The following is a 23619-nucleotide window of genomic DNA, read 5'->3' as shown; positions in this document are numbered from 1 at the left end:
ACAGAGGCACACACACAGAGAGACAGAGACAGAGAGAGAGGAAGAAGGAAACATGTTAGAGCCACATCAGCTCCTCCATAGTGAAATCAAACTATTTGCACTTTCTCATAGATAGAGACTCTACACAACAAGTCTTTAACAATGAACCAGTCATGAGGCTCTGGTTGAGAGAAAGGAAAAACCTCCATCTATAGAATGTAGGCAAACCGATTTCATGACCCACCACACGAGGTGATCGAGCACTTTATTTGCAAAACTTCACATACAAAAAAAAAAAAAAACCCTCACAAAACCTGTAATAATAAATTTCAGAATTCACAAACAAATAAATTAAATAGAATTATTACCCCAGCAAGCACTCATAACGGGGAAAATAAAAATCATAATTTGAGAAATTATCATGCATTGTTTTAACGTACACTACTAAAGCTAAAAATCGTGACAATTAAGTGAAAATTATTTCACTTGAGACATAAATTTGATAATAACTGGTAACTCATTTATTATTCTCTATATCTGTAATAATTTGATAACAACTGGTAACTTGTTTATTATTCTCTATATCTGTAATAATTTGATAATAACTGGTAACTCGTTTATTATTCTCTATATCTGTAATAATTTGAAAAAAAATATCACATACAATCACACACCCCGTAATAATTTGCAAAACACCACATATACAACTCCTCCCCCTGCACATATACAACTCCTCCCCCTGCACATATACAACTCCTCCCCCCTGCACATATACAACTCCTCCCCCCTGCACATATACAACTCCTCCCCCTGCATATGTAATAATTTGCAAAACACCACATACACAACTCCTCCCCCTGCATATGTAATAATTTGCAAAACACCACATATACAACTCCTCCCCCTGCATATGTAATAATTTGCAAAACACCACATATACAACTCCTCCCACTGCATATGTAATAATTTGCAAAACACCACATATACAACCCCGTCCCTGCATATGTAGTAATTTGCAAAACACCACATATACAACCCCGTCCCTGCATATGTAGTAATTTGTAAAACACCACATATACAACTCCCCCCCCCCCCCCCCCCGCATATGTAATAATTTGCAAAACACCACATATACAACTCCCCCCCCACCTGCATATGTAATAATTTGCAAAACACCACATATACAACTCCCCCCCCCTGCATATGTAATAATTTGCAAAACACCACATATACAACTCCTCCCCCTGCATATGTAATAATTTGCAAAACACCATATAAAAAACCCATGCATATACCTCTATGAGTTTCCCAATGTGCATGGCCCCTTCGTCTGTGATGTTATTGTAGCGAAGGTCGAGGACGCTGATGTAGACGTTGTTGCTCAGTGTGCGGTAGAGCGCCAGACAGTCGGTGTCGCCGAGACGCTTGTCAGTCAGCAGTTTGTTGTTACCAGCCAGATACAGGTACATCTTCTGTTTGACCTCGCTGGAAAATCACAACCACAAATATACTGTAACATATCTACACAGTTTGTTGTTACCAGCCAGATACAGGTACATCTTCTGTTTGACCTCGCTGGAAAATCACAACCACAAATATACTGTAACATATCTACACAGTTTGTTGTTACCAGCCAGATACAGGTACATCTTCTGTTTGACCTCGCTGGAAAATCACAACCACAAATATAACTGTAACCAGGAGTATATATTTGTAATTAGTTTATTTTAATATTTACTGTATGTATTTTATTTTAGTATTCTAGGTTACGATTTTCTGTTTAGAATATTGTATTTCATTGTAACGATGCCCTAGCTTGTTATTAGCCAATAGCCAATGATATTGTTTTATTTTATCATGTAATGTTTCATGTAACGTCCGAGCAACATTCATACACTGACATAACACCATAAGATTTAAAGGAAGAAGCTAGCTAAAGTCTGTCTATCTTTTCTCCTCATGTTCATTGATAGCTACTGATCACAGCACCATAAGATTTAAAGGAAGAAGCTAGCTAGAGTCCGTCTACCTTTTCTCATGTTCATTGATCGCTACTGATCACAGCACCATAAGATTTAAAGGAAGAAGCTAGCTAGAGTCCGTCTACCTTTTCTCCTCATGTTCACTGATCGCCACTGATCACATCACCATAAGATTTAAAGGAAGAAGCTAGCTAGAGTCAGACTACCTTTTCTCCTCCTGTTCATTGATCGCTACTGATCACAGCACCATAAGATTTAAAGGAAGAAGCTAGCTAGAGTCCGTCTACCTTTTCTCCTCATGTTCACTGATCGCTACTGATCACAGCACCATAAGATTTAAAGGAAGAAGCTAGCTAGAGTCAGACTACCTTTTCTCATGTTCATTGATCGCTACTGATCACAGCACCATAAGATTTAAAGGAAGAAGCTAGCTAGAGTCCGTCTAACTTTTCTCCTCATGTTCATTGATCGCTACTGATCACATCACCATAAGATTTAAAGGAAGAAGCTAGCTAGAGTCAGTCTACCTTTTCTCATGTTCATTGATCGCTACTGATCACAGCACCATAAGATTTAAAGGAAGAAGCTAGCTAGAGTCCGTCTACCTTTTCCTCATGTTCATTGATCGCCACTGATCACAGCACCATAAGATTTAAAGGAAGAAGCTAGCTAGAGTCCGTCTACCTTTTCTCCTCCTGTTCATTGATCGCTACTGATCACATCACCATAAGATTTAAAGGAAGAAGCTAGCTAGAGTCAGACTACCTTTTCTCCTGTTCATTGATCGCTACTGATCACATCACCATAAGATTTAAAGGAAGAAGCTAGCTAGAGTCCGTCTAACTTTTCTCCTCATGTTCACTGATCGCTACTGATCACATCACCATAAGATTTAAAGGAAGAAGCTAGCTAGAGTCAGTCTACCTTTTCTCATGTTCATTGATCGCTACTGATCACAGCACCATAAGATTTAAAGGAAGAAGCTAGCTAGAGTCCGTCTACCTTTTCTCCTCATGTTCATTGATCGCCACTGATCACAGCACCATAAGATTTAAAGGAAGAAGCTAGCTAGAGTCCGTCTACCTTTTCTCCTCCTGTTCAATGATCGCTACTGATCACATCACCATAAGATTTAAAGGAAGAAGCTAGCTAGAGTCCGTCTACCTTTTCTCCTCCTGTTCATTGATCGCTACTGATCACATCACCATAAGATTTAAAGGAAGAAGCTAGCTAGAGTCCGTCTAACTTTTCTCCTCATGTTCAATGATCGCTACTGATCACATCACCATAACATTTAAAGGAAGAAGCTAGCTAGAGTCAGTCTACCCTTTCTCATGTTCATTGATCGCTACTGGTCACATCACCATAAGATTTAAAGGAAGAAGCTAGCTAGAGTCCGTCTACCTTTTCTCATGTTCATTGATCGCTACTGATCACATCACCATAAGATTTAAAGGAAGAAGCTAGCTAGAGTCAGACTACCTTTTCTCCTCCTGTTCATTGATCGCTACTGATCACAGCACCATAAGATTTAAAGGAAGAAGCTAGCTAGAGTCCGTCTACCTTTTCTCCTCATGTTCACTGATCGCTACTGATCACAGCACCATAAGATTTAAAGGAAGAAGCTAGCTAGAGTCAGACTACCTTTTCTCATGTTCATTGATCGCTACTGATCACAGCACCATAAGATTTAAAGGAAGAAGCTAGCTAGAGTCCGTCTAACTTTTCTCCTCATGTTCATTGATCGCTACTGATCACATCACCATAAGATTTAAAGGAAGAAGCTAGCTAGAGTCAGTCTACCTTTTCTCATGTTCATTGATCGCTACTGATCACAGCACCATAAGATTTAAAGGAAGAAGCTAGCTAGAGTCCGTCTACCTTTTCTCCTCATGTTCATTGATCGCCACTGATCACAGCACCATAAGATTTAAAGGAAGAAGCTAGCTAGAGTCCGTCTACCTTTTCTCCTCCTGTTCATTGATCGCTACTGATCACATCACCATAAGATTTAAAGGAAGAAGCTAGCTAGAGTCAGACTACCTTTTCTCCTGTTCATTGATCGCTACTGATCACATCACCATAAGATTTAAAGGAAGAAGCTAGCTAGAGTCCGTCTAACTTTTCTCCTCATGTTCATTGATCGCTACTGATCACATCACCATAAGATTTAAAGGAAGAAGCTAGCTAGAGTCAGTCTACCTTTTCTCATGTTCATTGATCGCTACTGATCACAGCACCATAAGATTTAAAGGAAGAAGCTAGCTAGAGTCCGTCTACCTTTTCTCCTCATGTTCATTGATCGCCACTGATCACAGCACCATAAGATTTAAAGGAAGAAGCTAGCTAGAGTCCGTCTACCTTTTCTCCTCCTGTTCATTGATCGCTACTGATCACATCACCATAAGATTTAAAGGAAGAAGCTAGCTAGAGTCCGTCTACCTTTTCTCCTCCTGTTCATTGATCGCTACTGATCACATCACCATAAGATTTAAAGGAAGAAGCTAGCTAGAGTCCGTCTAACTTTTCTCCTCATGTTCAATGATCGCTACTGATCACATCACCATAACATTTAAAGGAAGAAGCTAGCTAGAGTCAGTCTACCTTTTCTCATGTTCATTGATCGCTACTGGTCACATCACCATAAGATTTAAAGGAAGAAGCTAGCTAGAGTCCGTCTACCTTTTCTCATGTTCATTGATCGCTACTGATCACAGCACCATAAGATTTAAAGGAAGAAGCTAGCTAGAGTCTGTCTACCTTTTCTCCTCATGTTCATTGATCGTCACTGATCACAGCATAGGTTTGAATAATATGCATGTACTGGCTATTGTATTTCACACATTATTATGAATTGTATAAATATATCTGGTAAACTGTAACTAATAATTAGTAAATGAACACAGTGTTCTACGTTGCGACCAAAATGGTCACCAGTGCGACCAAAATGTTGGCGTGGCGACTGATTGAATTTATTATCGTCGCCATCTGGCGACTGACTCCAAAAACGTCTAAGTATTAAATTATTTGCCATGTGCGTTCAGAGTCCTAGCAGCGAAAACAAATGAAATTTGTTGACACCATTGTGCAGTCGGAACATTTCGTTATTTACGAAGTTGTCCGATTGATCACTGTGAATTCCGTATTAATTGTCGGTACAATTTGGAACTCATCATTGATTTTAGTAATTTGGCGAAAACAATCCAGATACTTGCGAAAACAATCCAGATATTTCGATTGGTGTGTTATTTTAATGCAGACAACCATTTGGAATATCTCAATTGATATCGATTTCTGGATCATGTATGTAATAAAGAAGTTCCGAATACTGTATTGTACTATACATAACCGATTCACTATGGTACATTAGTGGTGGTTGCATTTGATTGAAGAACACGAGTACAAAATCAAGTAAAGGTTGCTCACTCACTGTTCATACTATACATGTTGTAATCAAACGTGCATAATGGAGACGGATTATTAAACAATGCATTACAAAATGAGTATTTCAACAGTTACGTAATGCTCTTTGATGCATAATGCGATGCGTTACAAACATTATGGGGGAGGGGAGGGGTTGTTGATCAAGATTTACTTACCGACAACGTCTTTAAAACAAAGTGATTTTTTTAAAGCATAAACTAAATAACGGCAACCATACATGGCTATATTTTCTATTAGATGCATTTTTAATCAATTTATTTAAAATAATAATAATAATAAAAAAAGCAAACCGAATAATGTTGGTTAAATTGCATAACTTTGGCAGTGAAAAGTGGACGGGGTGACAAAGTGTTACATAATTTTAGAAGGGATGGTAGTCTTAACGTTACAAAATGTTATGTGGATCAGGGTAAAAAATAGACCTGCCAAAGTTTCCACTATGTAATTATTGAACGGACACAAGTGTTGCGTTTGATCTGCTAACCCATTACGCACATTTCTACAATCGTTCAAATCGAATGCAGCCCCAGTTAGCGTTTTCTTTTTCTTTTTTCTTGCTGTGTAGACGTATGCGCTGTTTCCACCCACCATGTAGAAGCACGGCGAAAACTTTCAAAGCGGCAAAATGTTAAAATATTACAATTCTTTAGCAAAACGAAAATCTAAAACTTCAAATGCTAATCAAGAAGACGAAACAGGTGAAACGAGTACTGAAAAGTCAAATTAATTGAGGCCAATCTGAGAAATCTGCAGCTGAAACCAAAACAGAACCAGCCAAAAAACGTAGAAAATTTAATGAAACATCAGTTTCTGTGGCTTCAACATGGCGATAATACTGACACAATGCACTATATCTATTGTAGAAAAATTAGCAAGCATGTTGCTGGCATAAATCAAATGAGGGGAGACAGTTTTTGTTTTTTTGGTATACCCACCACCCACAAAATAATATTTTAGTTAAACGGTAGGATATGTAGGAAAAAACAATACCAGTCATATGAGGCATAAAATTATAATTACAGTCCCTCCCACCTCCCTCATGCGATCAGTTCTGAAATGGTCCTCATTTCAAATTCATGATTGAGTGAAAACTAAACAATTTCACTGTTTCAAACTATTTATTTAATTTAGCAGCATAAGTCATCTATAATGTTATGATGATTACAACACATTCATAAATGATTCAAAATGAGTAGTGTCACACTGTGGCGAGTAACATTTTAAGCTTGGCTAGTAACAAATTTTTGTCCACTAGCCAAAGAAGAGTAAGTTATAAAACCGAGTGTAGAACACTGGAACACAGGCTTTTGTCAGCTATGTTTCTAGACATCATTCCCCACCATTTACAAAAGGCTATGTCAGTTTTTATTCCCAATTTTGGACTAAAACATACCCAATATTAGATATACCTTTTGTTTACTGTAAACCGTATTAATATTGCGACGTGTTTTTTTCGCGAATGTATACCTTAGCGCATGTTCGCGACGTGTAAATTTCGCGAATGACCGTTGACAGCTAAAAAAAAAAGTCGATAAAGACAGCTCACTGTAATAGTTATAAAGTTACTGTCTGTAAATCAATATTCTGTTATCCTACATCAAGCAATTGTGCCTAGTACAGAGTCTGTAGAGGGGATTAGGCCCTACCCACCTCACCTGTATTAGAATCACAACTCACAGCTTCAGTTGTTAACTGTTAACACCCTTTGGTAGAAAAAACAATAAACGATTAGTTGCCATCGATTGAAGTTACATAAAACAATTAACGATTAGTCGCCATCAAGGAGAGCTTGTGTATAGGCTGTGCCTGTTGAGTGAATCTTCTTGTGAATTTTATTCTCAATAAAATATTTCAAAATAAAACAAATTAGTCGCAGTGTATGTTAGCTTGTTCAATAAACATGTTACCAGTTATTAACTTATTTGTATTACCTTTTGTAAAATGAATATTCTAATACAACTTTCAATAAATTGAATTATGACTGTATTTTGTTTGTGTTTTGCTTTATGGTTTACTAGAAAATCGAGACATCACTTTAAGCACACTTCAAACTGGAAAATAGTGCGTGCGTATTAATTTCGCGACATAAGGTTGGACGCGAACGACGCGAAGTTTATACGCACGCATTTTTTTTCACGGTTTACAGTATTATTTATATACAGATATATTTTGAAATCGATATTTAACACTTGACAAACACCCCTTCCCTCACCCATAAAATTAACACAAAATAGATACATTAATTTGAATAAACCAGTACATGATTGAAGGATTAAATGACAATATCCTCTATATACATTCTATAGGTGCACTCCAACATGCATGTGGAGATAGTGACAGTGAAGTTAATAAACATATACTTAGTCTAAACCAGAAAATACACAAAATCATGCACGTTATATAGGTGAAAGTATAACAGGTGTAAATATATATATCAACAGTTGAATATACATACATGTATATGAATAGGTGTAAATATATCAACAGGTGAAAATATATAAATAGGTGTAAAAATATCAATATGATTAAATATATGAACAGGTGTAAATATATAAATAGGTGTAAATATATGAACAGGTGTAAATATATAAATAGGTGTAAATATATAAATGGGTGTAAATATATGAACAGGTGTAAATGTACTAACAGGTGTAAATGTACCAACAGGTGTAAATATATAAATAGGTATAAATATAATATCAAAAGGTGTAAAACAATATCAACAGGTGACGATGTGAACAGAAATAATTGTGTGTGAGTGAACGAAGAGGTAGCTGCACTAACACGTGAGAGTGTGAATGGATCACACGGTCAACATAAAAATTCATCAATCAATGTCTATAGGTAGGCAGTTTACTCTATTACAGTTATACTTAGGTGCAGGTTTAAGCAAACTACCATAACATCATACTAAATTGTTTATCAAGTGCATGGGCTTTTTAAAGTGTAAAAACAAGCAAACATTAAATAAAAAATTAAATATGACCAAAAACCGAAATGAAACAAAAACAGACAATTCAATGTTAAACGTTAATTTATGATATTAGAAATAAATGTCCACCAATTTATGTTGTAATATACAGGACATAAATCTGAAAGATGGATTGGTATCAAAAATTACAATATCACTAAGTTAAGCACACCAAACTGATAACCAATTTATGTGGGTTTTTTTTATATTAATCACAAGTTTATAGCTTGATTTCACATAAAACTTCACATCAAACTCCACACGTTAATAAATATATTAATTTATTAACAAAAATTATCTGATGTTTATGTCTAACTACTAGTATCTTTAAGGATGAATACTGATATTATAATGGGGGTTTTGGGGGGTTTTCGGGGAGGGGTTTGCAAACTATTTAAATAAATCATCAAATATTGATGACCTTATAATACACATTCATATACATGCATGTGTATATATATATATACATGTATATATAGGAGCTAGTCCAAAAATGATCAGTGGGTGGGATGTAACAGTGAAATCATTACCCTCAGTCAAATGGCAGCGAGGTACACCCTACCGCTACCCCCTACCCCCCAAGTCTGCTTGAATATAATTTACATGATGGGGTCGGTAGAGCCCAGGATAAATACACTTAGGTGTTTCAACCACTACCACACAAAATACCCCCCCCCCCAAAAAAAAAAAAACCTCACCCACTTAAAGGAAAGGAATGATTGTTTAATGACGCCTCGGCACACTGTTAACTATGGCTACCATATTTACAGGGCTTGAAATGATAGCGGCCCGTGAAAAGCACAAAGCAGTTGTTGTTTTACCTACAAACTCGTAGCAGGTGAAGTAGTAGTTCGCCTACTCAAACTACAAACACATGCTTTTCAATATACAGATGTATGTGTGATTACTTATCTACTATCTAGTCATGATTCTTTTATATCACAGGTGGGATTTAGCTCAGTCAGTTCAGTATTTACTTGGGGTGCTTGCATCGCATAATCGAACCACCTCGGTGGATCCATTCAACTGACTGGGTTTTTTCTCATTTCAACCAGTGCACTACAACTGGTCAAAGGCCATGGTATGTGCTTTCCTGTCTGTGGGTACTAGTAAGTACATATAAAAGATCCCTTACTGCATTAAAAAAAAAAGTAGTGTTTCCTCTGATGACTACATGTCAGAATTACCAAATGTTTGACATCCAACAGCCGATGATTAATATAATCAATGTGCTCTAGTGGTGTCAATAAACAAAACCAACTTTTTTAACTGTTATATCATAATGCTCTACAATACATCTCAGAATTCCTAATTTTCTACCAATACATACCCCAAAACCTCCACTCACCATAGGTTATTTCTAGCAGGCCTTTTGGGCTTTTTTGCCTGTTATTTTCTATAAAAATAATGGAAACGACTTCATAATGCGAGCCCTGATTTAATGACTGGCACAGGAAATGAAAGAAACACCCCAGCACATTTTAATCTATGGGTGTTTGATGCCCAACGTCCATGTATGGTTATTTGGACACCTGGTCAAGGACAAGAAAGATAAGAAACCCACTGCGGTCATGTAGGTTACTCCTAGCGATAATTAACAAGCAAGGGATCTTTTTATATTTATTTTTATATGCACTTTCCCAGACTTTTGAAATGCCAGTTGTGGAACACTGGTGCTTTAAAACCATGAAGACAAATAAGAAATAACTTGCATTCCAATCCAAACCAACAGTGGAAAAAAATATTTCAGCAGGTATGGAAAAAACACAAAAACATAGTGGTCTCCCCTAAATATCCCCACATACCGGTACCTGTGGTTGTGTTCCCTGAAAAAAACACCCCAATATAGTTGTCTCCCCTCAATATTGCATCATTTCGGGTGTGGGATGGGGGAATGATATATTTTCAGACGAGTGGTTGATGTTAGTTTGTGTGATAACTACACATATACATGCAGCCACCACAAACAAAGATAAGAAACATGCTTACCCAATGGACTGCAGCATGCTATAGGACATGCACAAAACAACAACAATAATTACAACACAATATATATCACAAATCAACTGACTAACTGTCATGCACATTAAAACAATAAGAAATATAACACATACATGTATAACGGTGAACAAGTCGCTTCATGCATGTATAAAACATTCAGGGCCAAATTTACAAAGCCTGTTTATGTCTTGGGTGTAACTATAAACATTTACAATGCTTAAACACCTGCCTTTAGGTCTCACTACACAGATCACTTCCAGGTGAGACTTCACTGATGACGGACCACTATAGTTCCCAATATTCACTTCTAAGAATTGGGGAAGAATTAAACCAATATGTATGTTTAATGGCAAGCCTTCTGTAAGTATTTTGCCCATTTTGTTTTGTAATATTGGGACATGGATGTATAGCGCAAGAGACAGAGGAGTGAATCGGTTAATGAACCACCTGTTCAGACCTGTACTAAAGCCAGAAGCGGTCATATAGCTAAAAACTGAGATGAAAATGTTCACAATTTTGGAGTGAAAATAAATTCTTATATAATGTATGTTCGCAATGGTGTATGTTCAGACCTGTCAACCCTCCCGGATTCCGCGGGAGTCTCCCGGTATTTGATCAAATCTCCTTTCACCTGTGCGGGAGACAATTTCTCCTGTTCAATGACATTTTTGTAAGCATAAAAAAAAATCGATCCTCTTTTGTCAAAATAACATAAGGGAAGTAACTCTGACTTTTTTTCTCATTCGAAAAATGTCGACTACTTTCGGTTTCTGAGAATGTAACAGGCCGAATTGTCCCGACTGTTTAACCTTTGCCGAAGTGAGAATTGTGGTATAGCCTATTTATATCGTTAAAAAAGCACATGGACTTTATAAAATGACGTGTTATTATAATGTTTGTTGTCATCGTAATCATTGCCGCTAATTCAACAGGCTGTGTATTGACATTCATAGCTGCCATATAAAAAAAAATATATCCAATTTAGTTCTAATAACACCTCTGAATTGTAAAATGTCTTCCCACTGGATTACATAATGCAACTATGACGAATCTGAACTGCCAGACTCCGAGTTGACAGCGATACACACGATGCATGTTAAAATCACATGTCACAGCAAGACAACGAAAAGATCAATTAGCTGTATAAACATACTTGTGTCAGTTTGTGTGTTTGTGCAGTAAAATGTTGGTTATACGGGTACACTTCAAGAAATTATTTTTGTACAATTAAAAAATGTTGTGTTTGACATTGACATAAAGTTACTCACGGAAATGGGTATAATTCCGGTATATTTCACACGATGTCCGTAATGAGGTTTTACTTATGATTAATGAAAATACAATGTTTCTTGCATCATTATAATGATTTTAAATAAGTACCACGCCACCGTTCCTCATTATAGTAAAAACTGAATATTAATTTATAAGATTTATATAAATTTGTCTTTGGTAGTTAGGTACACTAACCACAAATGATAATGTAACCAACCTGTAAGGCTGTAAGTGTAATACCGTAAATGTACTAATTATTTTTTTTATTTCTTGTTCATGTTCTTAACATTTTTGGATAAAATATTGGGGTTTTTTTAAAATATGTATTAAATCATAATAATATTTAAACTTAAAAAAAAAATTAAAAATAATTAATAATTTTTTTTTTTTTTTTTTTTTTTTAATGCCAATATCTAAGGTTAACAAGTATATATGACATTATATAGTATTCATATAACTTATTATAATAAAATTTTTTTTAAATGTTGCGATTTTGGGTTAAATTGTGTGAATTAAAAAAATCTCCTGCTTTTTGACAAAATCTCCTGCTTTTTCAACATGCACCTCCTGCTGTCTCTTGACTAAAGGTTGACAGGTCTGTGTATGTTGTTAGTGCCAACGAGAACCCATTCTATTGGCAATCTTCATATGAAGTGGGGCAATTTAACATGGATTTCAATGGCAGATGACATCTGTGTAGTGAGACCTTAAGAAAAACAGGCTCTGTAAACTTGGGTCTCGGTCTTCTCCATGAGTACAATCAAGGTGAGCTGCAGATCTCTCTCCTAAAATCACACCAGGTGAGTAATCACAAGAAGTTAATGTTCAAATGAAATTTAGCACGAGTCTGTGCTCACGCAAATCCCAGATGTTAATGGCCACAAGCTTATCACTATGAGACGGAACCCCCACCCCGCAAAAAAAAATGTATGCTGTAATATGTTTATGGTCCTGGAGAAATCGTTAGAGAAATAAATTTCAAAATGTATGTTGTAATATGTTTATGGTTCTGGAGAAATCGTTAGAGAAATAAATCCCAAAGTGTATGTTGTAATATGTTTATGGTTCTAGAGAAATTGTTAAAGCAATAAATGCCCAAGTTCAATGGCTGAAATTCAATAAACATTTTATTGTAAGGTGATCAATTTGCAGCTCTCCTATATTAAAGTGTCCAGGCGGGGAAGGAGGGGAGTGGGAGGGATAACTTGCCTGTCCTGGTCAAACACACTGAAACAACAACAACAACAACGTACAACACTCATCAATATCACCAATCTGTCACCAGCCTGCATCTAATAATAACAACTATAACACACAGGGCTTTGGAAAATTAGCAATTTCGTGAAGGACATCAATCGCCAAATTCAAGTCTCATTTACCCAAACAGCACAAAATGGCGGTATATCTATAAAAGGCAGAATATTTTCGAATTATCTTTTTGGCAAATTAGTACTAGTACATCACTAAGTGTATAAAGTATATATTCACCCTCCCCCATGTGTATAAAGTATATATAACTGACCCCCCTTCCCGACGTGTATAAAGTATATATAACTGACCCCCCTCCCCCATGTGTATAAAGTATATACTAGTACATCACTATGTGTATAAAGTATATATTCACCCTCCCCCATGTGTATAAAGTATATATAACTGACCCCCCTTCCCCACGTGTATAAAGTATATATAACTGACCCACCTCCCCCATGTGTATAAAGTATATATAACTGACCACCCCTCCCCCATGTATATAAAGTATATATAACTGACTACCCCTCCCCCACATGTATAAAGTATATATTATAACTGACCCACCTCCCCCACGTGTATAAAGTATATATAACTGACCACCCCTCCCCCACGTGTATAAAGTATATATAACTGACCACTCCTCCCCCACATGTATAAAGTATATATAACTGACCCACCTCCCCCATGTGTATAAGTATATACAACTGACACCCTCCCCCACATGTATAAAGTATATATAACTGACCACCCCTCCCCCACATGTATAAAGTATATATAACTGACCACCCCTCCCCCACATGTATAAAGTATATATAACTGACCCCCCTTCCCCACGTGTATAAAGTATATATAACTGACCCACCTCCCCCATGTGTATAAAGTATATATAACTGACCACCCCTCCCCCATGTATATAAAGTATATATAACTGACCACCCCTCCCCCACATGTATAAAGTATATATTATAACTGACCCACCTCCCCCACGTGTATAAAGTATATATAACTGACCACCCCTCCCCCACGTGTATAAAGTATATATAACTGACCACTCCTCCCCCACATGTATAAAGTATATATAACTGACCCACCTCCCCCATGTGTATAAAGTATATACAACTGACACCCTCCCCCACATGTATAAAGTATATATAACTGACCACCCCTCCCCCACATGTATAAAGTATATATAACTGACCACCCCTCCCCCACATGTATAAAGTATATATAACTGACCACCCCACCCCCACGTGTATAAAGTATATATAACTGACCACCCCTCCCCCACGGGTATAAAGTATATATAACTGACCCACCTCACCCACGTGTATAAAGTATATACAACTGACCACCCCTCCCCCATGTGTATAAAGTATATATAACTGACCCACCTCCCCCACGTGTATAAAGTATATATAACTGACCACCCCTCCCCCACGTGTATAAAGTATATATAACTGACCACCCCTCCCCCACGTGTATAAAGTATATATAACTGACCACTCCTCCCCCACGTGTATAAAGTATATACAACTGACCCCCTCCCCCACGTGTATAAAGTATATATAACTGACCCACCTCCCTCACGTGTATAAAGTATATATAACTGACCCCCCTCGCCCCACGTGTATAAAGTATATATAACTGACCACCCCTCCCCCATGTGTATAAAGTATATATAACTGACCACCCCTCCCCCACGTGTATAAAGTATATATAACTGACCCACCTGCTCCACGTGTATAAAGTATATACAACTGACCACCCCTCCCCCATGTGTATAAAGTATATATAACTGACCACCCCTCCCCCACGTGTATAAAGTATATATAACTGACCACCCCTCCCCCACGTGTATAAAGTATATATAACTGACCCCCCTCCCCCACATGTATAAAGTATATATAACTGACCACCCCTCCCCCACATGTATAAAGTATATATAACTGACCACCCCTCCCCCATGTGTATAAAGTATATATAACTGACCCACCTCCCCCACGTGTATAAAGTATATACAACTGACCCCCCTCCCCCACGTGTATAAAGTATATATAACTGACCCCCCCCTCCCCCACGTGTATAAAGTATATACTACCACACCCTCCCCTATGTGTATAAAGTATATATAACTGACCCCCTCCCCCACGTGTATAAAGTATATATAACTGACCCCCCTCCCCCACGTGTATAAAGTATATATAACTGACCCACCTCCCCCATGTGTATAAAGTATATATAACTGACCCACCTCCCCCCCACGTGTATAAAGTATATATAACTGACCACCCCTCCCCCACGTGTATAAAGTATATATAACTGACCACCCCTCCCCCACATGTATAAAGTATATATAACTGACCCACCTCCCCCACGTGTAAAAAGTATATATAACTGACCACCCCTCCCCCACGTGTATAAAGTATATATAACTGACCCACCCCTCCCCACGTGTATAAAGTATATATAACTGACCCACCTTCCCCCACGTGTATAAAGTATATATAACTGACCCACCTCCCCCATGTGTATAAAGTATATATAACTGACCTACCTCCCCCACGTGTATAAAGTATATATAACTGACCACCCCTCCCCCACGTGTATAAAGTATATATAACTGACCACCCCTCCCCCACATGTATAAAGTATATATAACTGACCCACCTCCCCCACGTGTAAAAAGTATATATAACTGACCACCCCTCCCCCACGTGTATAAAGTATATATAACTGACCCACCCCTCCCCACGTGTATAAAGTATATATAACTGACCCACCTTCCCCACGTGTATAAAGTATATATAACTGACCCACCTCCCCCATGTGTATAAAGTATATATAACTGACCTACCTCCTCCACGTGTATAAAGTATATATAACTGACCCACCTCCCCCATGTGTATAAAGTATATACAACTGACCCCCTCCCCCACATGTATAAAGTATATATAACTGACCCACCTCCCCCACGTGTATAAAGTATATATAACTGACCACCCCTCCCCAACGTGTATAAAGTATATATAACTGACCACCCCTCCCCCACGTGTATAAAGTATATATAACTGACCACCCCTCCCCCACGTGTATAAAGTATATATAACTGACCACCCCTCCCCACGTATATAAAGTATATACAACTGACCCACCTCCCCCACGTGTATAAAGTATATACAACTGACCCCCCTCGCCCACGTGTATAAAGTATATATAACTGACCACCCCTCCCCCACATGTATAAAGTATATACAACTGATCCCCTCCCCCACGTGTATAAAGTATATATAACTGACCCACCTCCCCCACGTGTATAAAGTATATATAACTGACCCCCCTCGCCCCACGTGTATAAAGTATATATAACTGACCACCCCTCCCCCATGTGAATAAAGTATATATAACTGACCACCCCTCCCCCACGTGTATAAAGTATATATAACTGACCCACCCTCCCCCACGTGTATAAAGTATATACAACTGACCACCCCTCCCCCATGTGTATAAAGTATATATAACTGACCACCCCTCCCCCACGTGTATAAAGTATATATAACTGACCACCCCTCCCCCACGTGTATAAAGTATATATAACTGACCCCCTCCCCCACGTGTATAAAGTATATATAACTGACCACCCCTCCCCCACATGTATAAAGTATATATAACTGACCACCCCTCCCCCACGTGTATAAAGTATATATAACTGACCACCCCTCCCCCACGTGTATAAAGTATATATAACTGACCCACCTCCCCCATGTGTATAAAGTATATATAACTGACCACCCCTCCCCCATGTGTATACAGTATATATAACTGACCCACCTCCCCAACGTGTATAAAGTATATATAACTGACCACCCTCCCCCACGTGTATAAAGTATATATAACTGACCACCCTTCCCCACGTGTATAAAGTATATATAACTGACCACCCCTCCCCCACGTGTATAAAGTATATATAACTGACCCACCTCCCCCACGTGTATAAAGTATATATATAACTGACCCACCTCCCCCACGTGTATAAAGTATATATAACTGACCCACCTCCCCCACGTGTATAAAGTATATATAACTGACCACCCCTCCCTCACGTGTATAAAGTATATATAACTGACCCACCTCCCCCATGTGTATAAAGTATATATAACTGACCACCCCTCCCCCATGTGTATAAAGTATATATAACTGACCCACCTCCCCCACGTGTATAAAGTATATACTAGTACATCACTATGTGTATAAAGTATATATAACTGACCCCCTCCCCCACGTGTATAAAGTATATATAACTGACCCCCCCTCCCCCACGTGTATAAAGTATATATAACTGACCCACCTCCCCCATGTGTATAAAGTATATATAACTGACCACCCCTCCCCCACGTGTATAAAGTATATATAACTGACCACCCCTCCCCCACGTGTATAAAGTATATATAACTGACCACCCCTCCCCACGTGTATAAAGTATATATAACTGACCACCCCTCCCCCACGTGTATAAAGTATATACAACTGACCCACCTCCCCCACATGTATAAAGTATATATAACTGACCCCCCTCGCCCAAGTGTATAAAGTATATATAACTGACCACCCCTCCCCCACATGTATAAAGTATATATAACTGACCCCCCTCGCCCCACGTGTATAAAGTATATATCACTGTCACTTACAGAATGTTTTCTTCTCTCTCCTTGTCGAACATCTTCATGATGTATGGGTGTTTCTGCTGACCCAGTTCCGCCACCACTGACTCATAGCGATCCACTGTTGAATCGATGTCAGACATGTAGACAAGTCCCTGGATGTAAAAACATGAAGAAAGGAATGTCTGTTTAACGACACCTAGATAGGGTGGGACGTAGCCCACTGGTAAAGTACTCGCTGATGCACAGTCGGTCTAGGATCTATCCTCGTTGGTGAGCCCATTGTGCAAAGATGGACTGTCGTTGACTAGAGCTGGGCAGTCAGGGTTTCTGCCAGAGGGTAAAACGGGTATGGCGCTATACCCAAATTTTTTCCAGATTAATTTTTTTTAGTCAAAATTAATTACTCCATCATTACTGTAAGATTTTAACCCTAACCTTAAAGTTAACCCATTTTCTTTCTGGGGGAGGCTCCCCATACTCCCTATCAGGGTTTCCGCCAGAAAAAAAATGATGGGGGGAGGGATCAGATCACCGGAGGGGGCGATACCCCCGACCGCACGCGGGGTTTTGGGCCTCCCCCATAAAAATTTGGATTTTAGAATCCCGGAGATGCGATTTCCTGTCATCTCGGAACACAATCCGGCAGCCAAAACAGTTGATCTATTCTGATGCACTAACCGTGAAAATTGTCACAAATTTGGACAAAATAAATTATGTATTCCATCTTATAACTTTTGTTTTGATAATTTATACATTTAAAAATTTCTTCTCATCAGTGTTGTTTATCATTTGACTGCGCATATGCCAGCAGCCATAATATATAGCCGATGATTTCAGGTGGCAGAGAAGTAAATAATAATACTATGTCGACTATATTAACATAAAAACAAAAGGTTGTTGTCAACATATGCAGGTGTAATTATTGTCAAAATTCAAATTTCTTACTCAATTGTAAACCATGCACACTGGTATTTTTTTTTTTTTTAAATGAGCTGAATTAACAGCATCCTACATTCGTATACAACCTAACGCTCATTGGTTGATTTACTTCTCTGCCTCCTTCAGTTTCTCTACGTACAATCACAAATTATCGTTACTGTTCATGTATCTTGTGAAATAAAATCAGTTGTATACAATTGTTGTTCCCAAGCCAAAAACATGCAAAACAGCTTGATAATTAACATTTGCTAATTAACATATTCTCTCTACCTAGCATTTTCTTAAAAAATGTTATGCTAAGAGCTAAAAATTACCTTAAAAAAAACACTGCTCTGCAAATTGATGGGTGGGATATCCCCCCCCCCATGTCAAAATCATGAGGGAGATAAATCCCCCCCGCCCCCACCTCTGGATGAAACCCTGCCTATTGACTGTGATTGCATTCAATTCCATAGCGCCATACCCAAAAATTTCTTTCTGGCAGAAACACTGGCAGTATTGAAATTCCATGTATTGGTATCAGTATTTCTGGGGTGATTTACTTTGGTATCAGAACGGTATTCGGTATTGATACAATACTGATACTGATACCAAGCGGTATTTTTGGTATACTTGGCTTTAAATACATGCCCGAGCTAGTCTCACCCACTAATTTCATCTGAATAAAATTAAATTTCATACACAAGACCCTCATCTCTCTCTTCCTTTCAGCTATTTTGTATTTGTCAGATATATTGTTAGTGCTTTACTAAATGGCGTAAAATATTTTTCAATACTGAAATTTCAGTATTTTGAGATCTAACCGGTACAGTAAATCAGTATCGACATGATACTGATACTGAATGATATACTATATTTGGTATACCACCCAGCTCTATCGTCAACCTTAGGGGCCATTCAAATAGTATGTAATGCTCGAGGGGGTGAGTGTATTTAACAACATTAAGTAACACATTAAAAAAATACATATATATATTACTAAATAAATTTAAAAAACACTTCATAAACGCTCTCTCACAGCAACAGTGTTTAACATAGGTAATTATAACGAGACATATACACACTTTAAAGAGTTATAAATCAAATTGAAATGCATATTTGCACTTTCCTAAATTGCAAAACAGTACGTTAAAATTATATTACACCCATCACATTACTTTTTTGTGAAGGGGGGAAGGGCCTTCAAGTGCTACATACCGGTAATATTTTGGGGGTATATAGTCCAGCGTTGTGGAGCTTTATGGGGGGAGGGAGGGTGTCTAATTTTGACAAAAGGTATAATTTCTGCCCACATCCCCATAACAATATTTGTTAGAATTAGTGTAAGTTTAGGGTTAAGGTTAGTTATATATATATATATATACAATACCTTTTTAAACATAATGTTTATATTTAGTTATCCAATATCACTATATTTTGCCTTTGAAAAATTATACATTTTGATGGTACGGGTCAAACTCTTTATAAACTTTAGTGGCCCAGATATTTAGTTTTTGCATTATTGAGTGCCCTTAATTTAAAAATGGCACTTTTTTGTCTTTGCTGCAAAAACGTCTTGGCAAGACTTCTGAACGTACCAGCATTCAGTTCATTCAGGCTTAGGTTTAGGGTTAAGGTTAGTGATAGTATTAGCATGCATGCTGGAACGTTCGGAAGTGTTTCCATGGTCTTAAATTAAATTACTGTGCTCTCTTGCTTTACCCCCACCTCCGGTTTTTTTAAAGAATAGTTTATGAATAAGAATATGAATATGATCCTGCCAGCAGTCTACTTGTCTCGAAAACTATTCATACGCGAAATCATGTGATGTAACATTACAAACTAAATTATATGTATTGTTTTGAATGTACAACCTAAGGACAACATACTTTATTAAATAAATTTCCTAAATATCGAATAAACTCAACCACCCCATCGTTATTTACTCACCTGTTGGCGTTATTACTTCGATAAAATAAATTAATTCGGGTTGTTGCTACAACAAAATAGGAGGTAATCTAAAGAGTTTGTAAAGGGAGACAATCCTTACCTTCAACTCTTTATCAAAAGGAACAAATTGTAAGTTAGTGTTGCTCATTCTTAATGATAATGTATTTGCAATCCACAAACACAAGTTTGTCCAGTATTCCCCAGGTCAAGTATGTTCAAACTGATTTTCAAAACGAGGCCAGGACAGGTCAGATGACGTTATCTTTTGGAATTCCTTGATCGTGTCTGACATGTCATTAGGGTTAATCTTAAAAACAAAAACATCAACACTTAAAAATTGCGTTAAATTGCACTTGTTTTTACAATACCTACTGATAAAAAGGGTCTAAAGAAAAATATTTTAATTATCTTTAAAAGTAGGCGTTTAATGATAATCGTGCACACAATTAAGTGACAGAACGTGACCGATGTTCCGGTCATTTCTTGCAATATTATTTCGTGTAACTCGCATTTACCAAGCCTGAATGTTACATACCAGAACCTATTTGCAATTTGCACTACACAATTCTCCAATCCATGTACACAATCACAACGCAAATTTCCCACATCACAACAAAATGTTTGGACCATTTTAAAATCAAATAGGCCTACTTGAGCAATGTCAAGGTCGTTTGGTCGTTTACGTTTAATCTATCATTGTTATATTTGATTATTGACATAATCCAGTGTAGACTAATCCAGTGTAGACTATGCAAAACGTATGCATACATAACATTGGAATTTATTTATTATTATTTGTTTTGTTTTTTAATTACAAAAGAATCGGATAACCGATCGAGTACTTATTTATCGGCAGAAGGATCACTTAGTGGAGATTTCTTAATGACGTCATCTTATGTCCACAGCAAGTAAATAACAAGTAGGGCCTATTAATAGTATTATGGGGAAAGGTGGAATAACTGTATACACAAGAAATATGGTGAAGATTTCCCATTTGAAGTATTTCATAACAAGCTCTAGTCATAGGCAAAGGAGTAAAAATCCTATACAGAATGAGTCACTGTATATTGTCTTTTCTGTCCACCTAGTGGAGTTCTTATTTCCAAACACATAGCTTGTAACTTCTTGTGGCCATATCACAGCCATATTGCATCAGTTTATGTTGTATGTTTGAATGTATATTATTTTTTAAATTCTGAAACCTTGGACTGTGAATTCGAATTGGGAATGATGCTTGCGTAATATTTCGACAGTAATTCTCCCAACTGCTTGCTCTTCAGTACATAATTATACATTCTTACACAGGGTTGGTGAGAATATCATTCATTGTTTTTGATAACACACATACGTGTGATAACAGTTTAAAGGCATACAATATTGGCTGCTCTTAGGTGAACACAGGTCGCCAACGCTATTACATCCAACGAAAACAAAGCATGATCGAAACTGATCACTCTGTGGCATACAAATCACTGGCGTAGGAAGCGGGGGGGGGGGGGGGGGGGCAGAGATGGTTTTTACACATTTTTACATGTATTTATGTGTGTATGCCCCCCCCGTTTTGACTTTTTGGCACCTTCCTACGCCTGTACAAGTTGACCTAAAATTGACGTATCTGAAACATAAGTTAACTACAAGCACTAGGGTCGTAAATAGGTTTTAGTTAAAACTGGTGGGTGTTTTAGGATATGTAAGAATTACTTGTTTGTGAAAATCACAAAATGTTCCCCTATTTCTAGCTCCTTCCTTTTTAAAATGTATTGTGTCTGTAGGAGCAATCTCTGGAGTAGGGTGTGCACAACCTTAAGAGGAGTGTCACAGCCTCTAGTTGGTGGGGCGGGGCAAGCCATACTTTTGCCTTTATTTATATAGAGTATGACAAAATATTTTTACATTTATGTCTTCGAATAGGGGGAACACAGGTTCCTACTGGCCTGTGTATAAATCTGAAAGGCCAGTGGTGTTGGGTTGTGTTTTAAATTTGGATGTGGCAGAGTATCATTTGTACACACACACACACACACACACACACACACACACACACACACACACACACACACACAGAGAGACACATCCACACACACACACAGACAGACACACACACACAGACAGACAGACAAACACAGACAGACACAAACACACAGACAGACAGACACACGTACATACAGACCCACACAGAAAGAAATGTTTTATTTAACAACGCACTCAACACATTTTATTTATGGTTATATGGTGTCAGACATATGGTTCAGGACCACACAGATATTGAGAAAGGAAACCCGCTGTCGCCACTTCATGGGCTACTCTTTTCGATTAGCAGCAAGGGATCTTTTACATGCATCATCCCACAGACAGAGTAGTACATACCACAGCCTTTGATATGCCAGTCGTGATGCGGGGCAAGACCCACTCACTAGAGATTGTGCCCCCCTCCCCCCCCAATACAGGCTGTGACCCACTCACTAGAGATTGTGCTTCCCTCTTCCCCCCCAATACAGGCTGTGACCCACTCACTAGAGATTGTGCCCCCCTCTTCCCCCCCAATACAGGCTGTCACCCACTCACTAGAGATTGTGCCCCCCCCCCCCAATACAGGCTGTGACCCACTCACTAGAGATTGTGATCCCCTCCCCCCCCCCCCACAATACAGGCTGTGACCCACTCACTAGAGATTGTGCTCCCCTCTCCCCCCCCCATACAGGCTGTGACCCACTCACTAGAGATTGTGCTCCCCTCTCCCCCCCCAATACAGGCTGTGACCCACTCACTGGAGATTGTGCCCCCCTCTCCCCCCCAATACAGGCTGACCCACTCACTGGAGATTGGGCTCCCCTCTCCCCCCCCCCCAATACAGGTTGTGACCCACTCACTAGAGATTGTGCTCCCATCTCCCCCCCAATACAGGCTGTGACCCACTCACTAGAGATTGTGCTCCCCTCTCCCCCCCCCCAATACAGGCTGTGACCCACTCACTAGAGATTGTGCCCCCCTCTCCCCCCCAGTACAGGCTGTGACCCACTCACTAGAGATTGTGCTCCCCTCTCCCCCTCCAATACAGGCTGTGACCCACTCACTAGAGATTGTGCTCCCCTCTCCCCCCCAATACAGGCTGTGACCCACTCACTAGAGATTGTGCCCCCTCTCCCCCCCAATACAGGTTGTGACCCACTCACTAGAGATTGTGCTCCCC

The 23619-nt window shown here is 38.5% G+C and overlaps 1 protein-coding gene across 5 annotated transcripts in view; it reads right to left on the bottom strand.

The window, feature by feature from the left end:
* The window catches only part of LOC121390187 (leucine-rich repeat-containing protein 34-like), a 34426-nt gene extending 13776 nt beyond the window's left edge, over positions 1-20650 (bottom strand). Inside the window, exons 1-4 of one of the 5 annotated variants that reach the window (XM_041521938.1) lie at positions 20530-20650; positions 17586-17713; positions 12859-12876; positions 1275-1464 (exon numbers count right to left, since the gene is read on the bottom strand). In XM_041521938.1, coding sequence (XP_041377872.1) covers positions 1275-1464; positions 12859-12876; positions 17586-17713; positions 20530-20577 — 384 coding nt within the window. In that variant the 5' untranslated portion in view covers positions 20578-20650. Of the gene's footprint in view, positions 1-1274; positions 1465-7060; positions 7114-10365; positions 10384-12858; positions 12877-17585; positions 17714-20429; positions 20499-20529 lie in introns of those variants that run through there. The other 4 variants (XM_041521939.1, XM_041521941.1, XM_041521940.1 and 1 more) reach the window with 4 other exon arrangements.
* Positions 20651-23619: the final 2969 nt, after the last annotated feature.

This window comes from Gigantopelta aegis, chromosome 15 (assembly GCF_016097555.1).
Source record: "Gigantopelta aegis isolate Gae_Host chromosome 15, Gae_host_genome, whole genome shotgun sequence".
NCBI lineage: Eukaryota > Metazoa > Mollusca > Gastropoda > Neomphalida > Peltospiridae > Gigantopelta > Gigantopelta aegis.
This window is presented reverse-complemented; position numbering and strand designations above follow the sequence as displayed.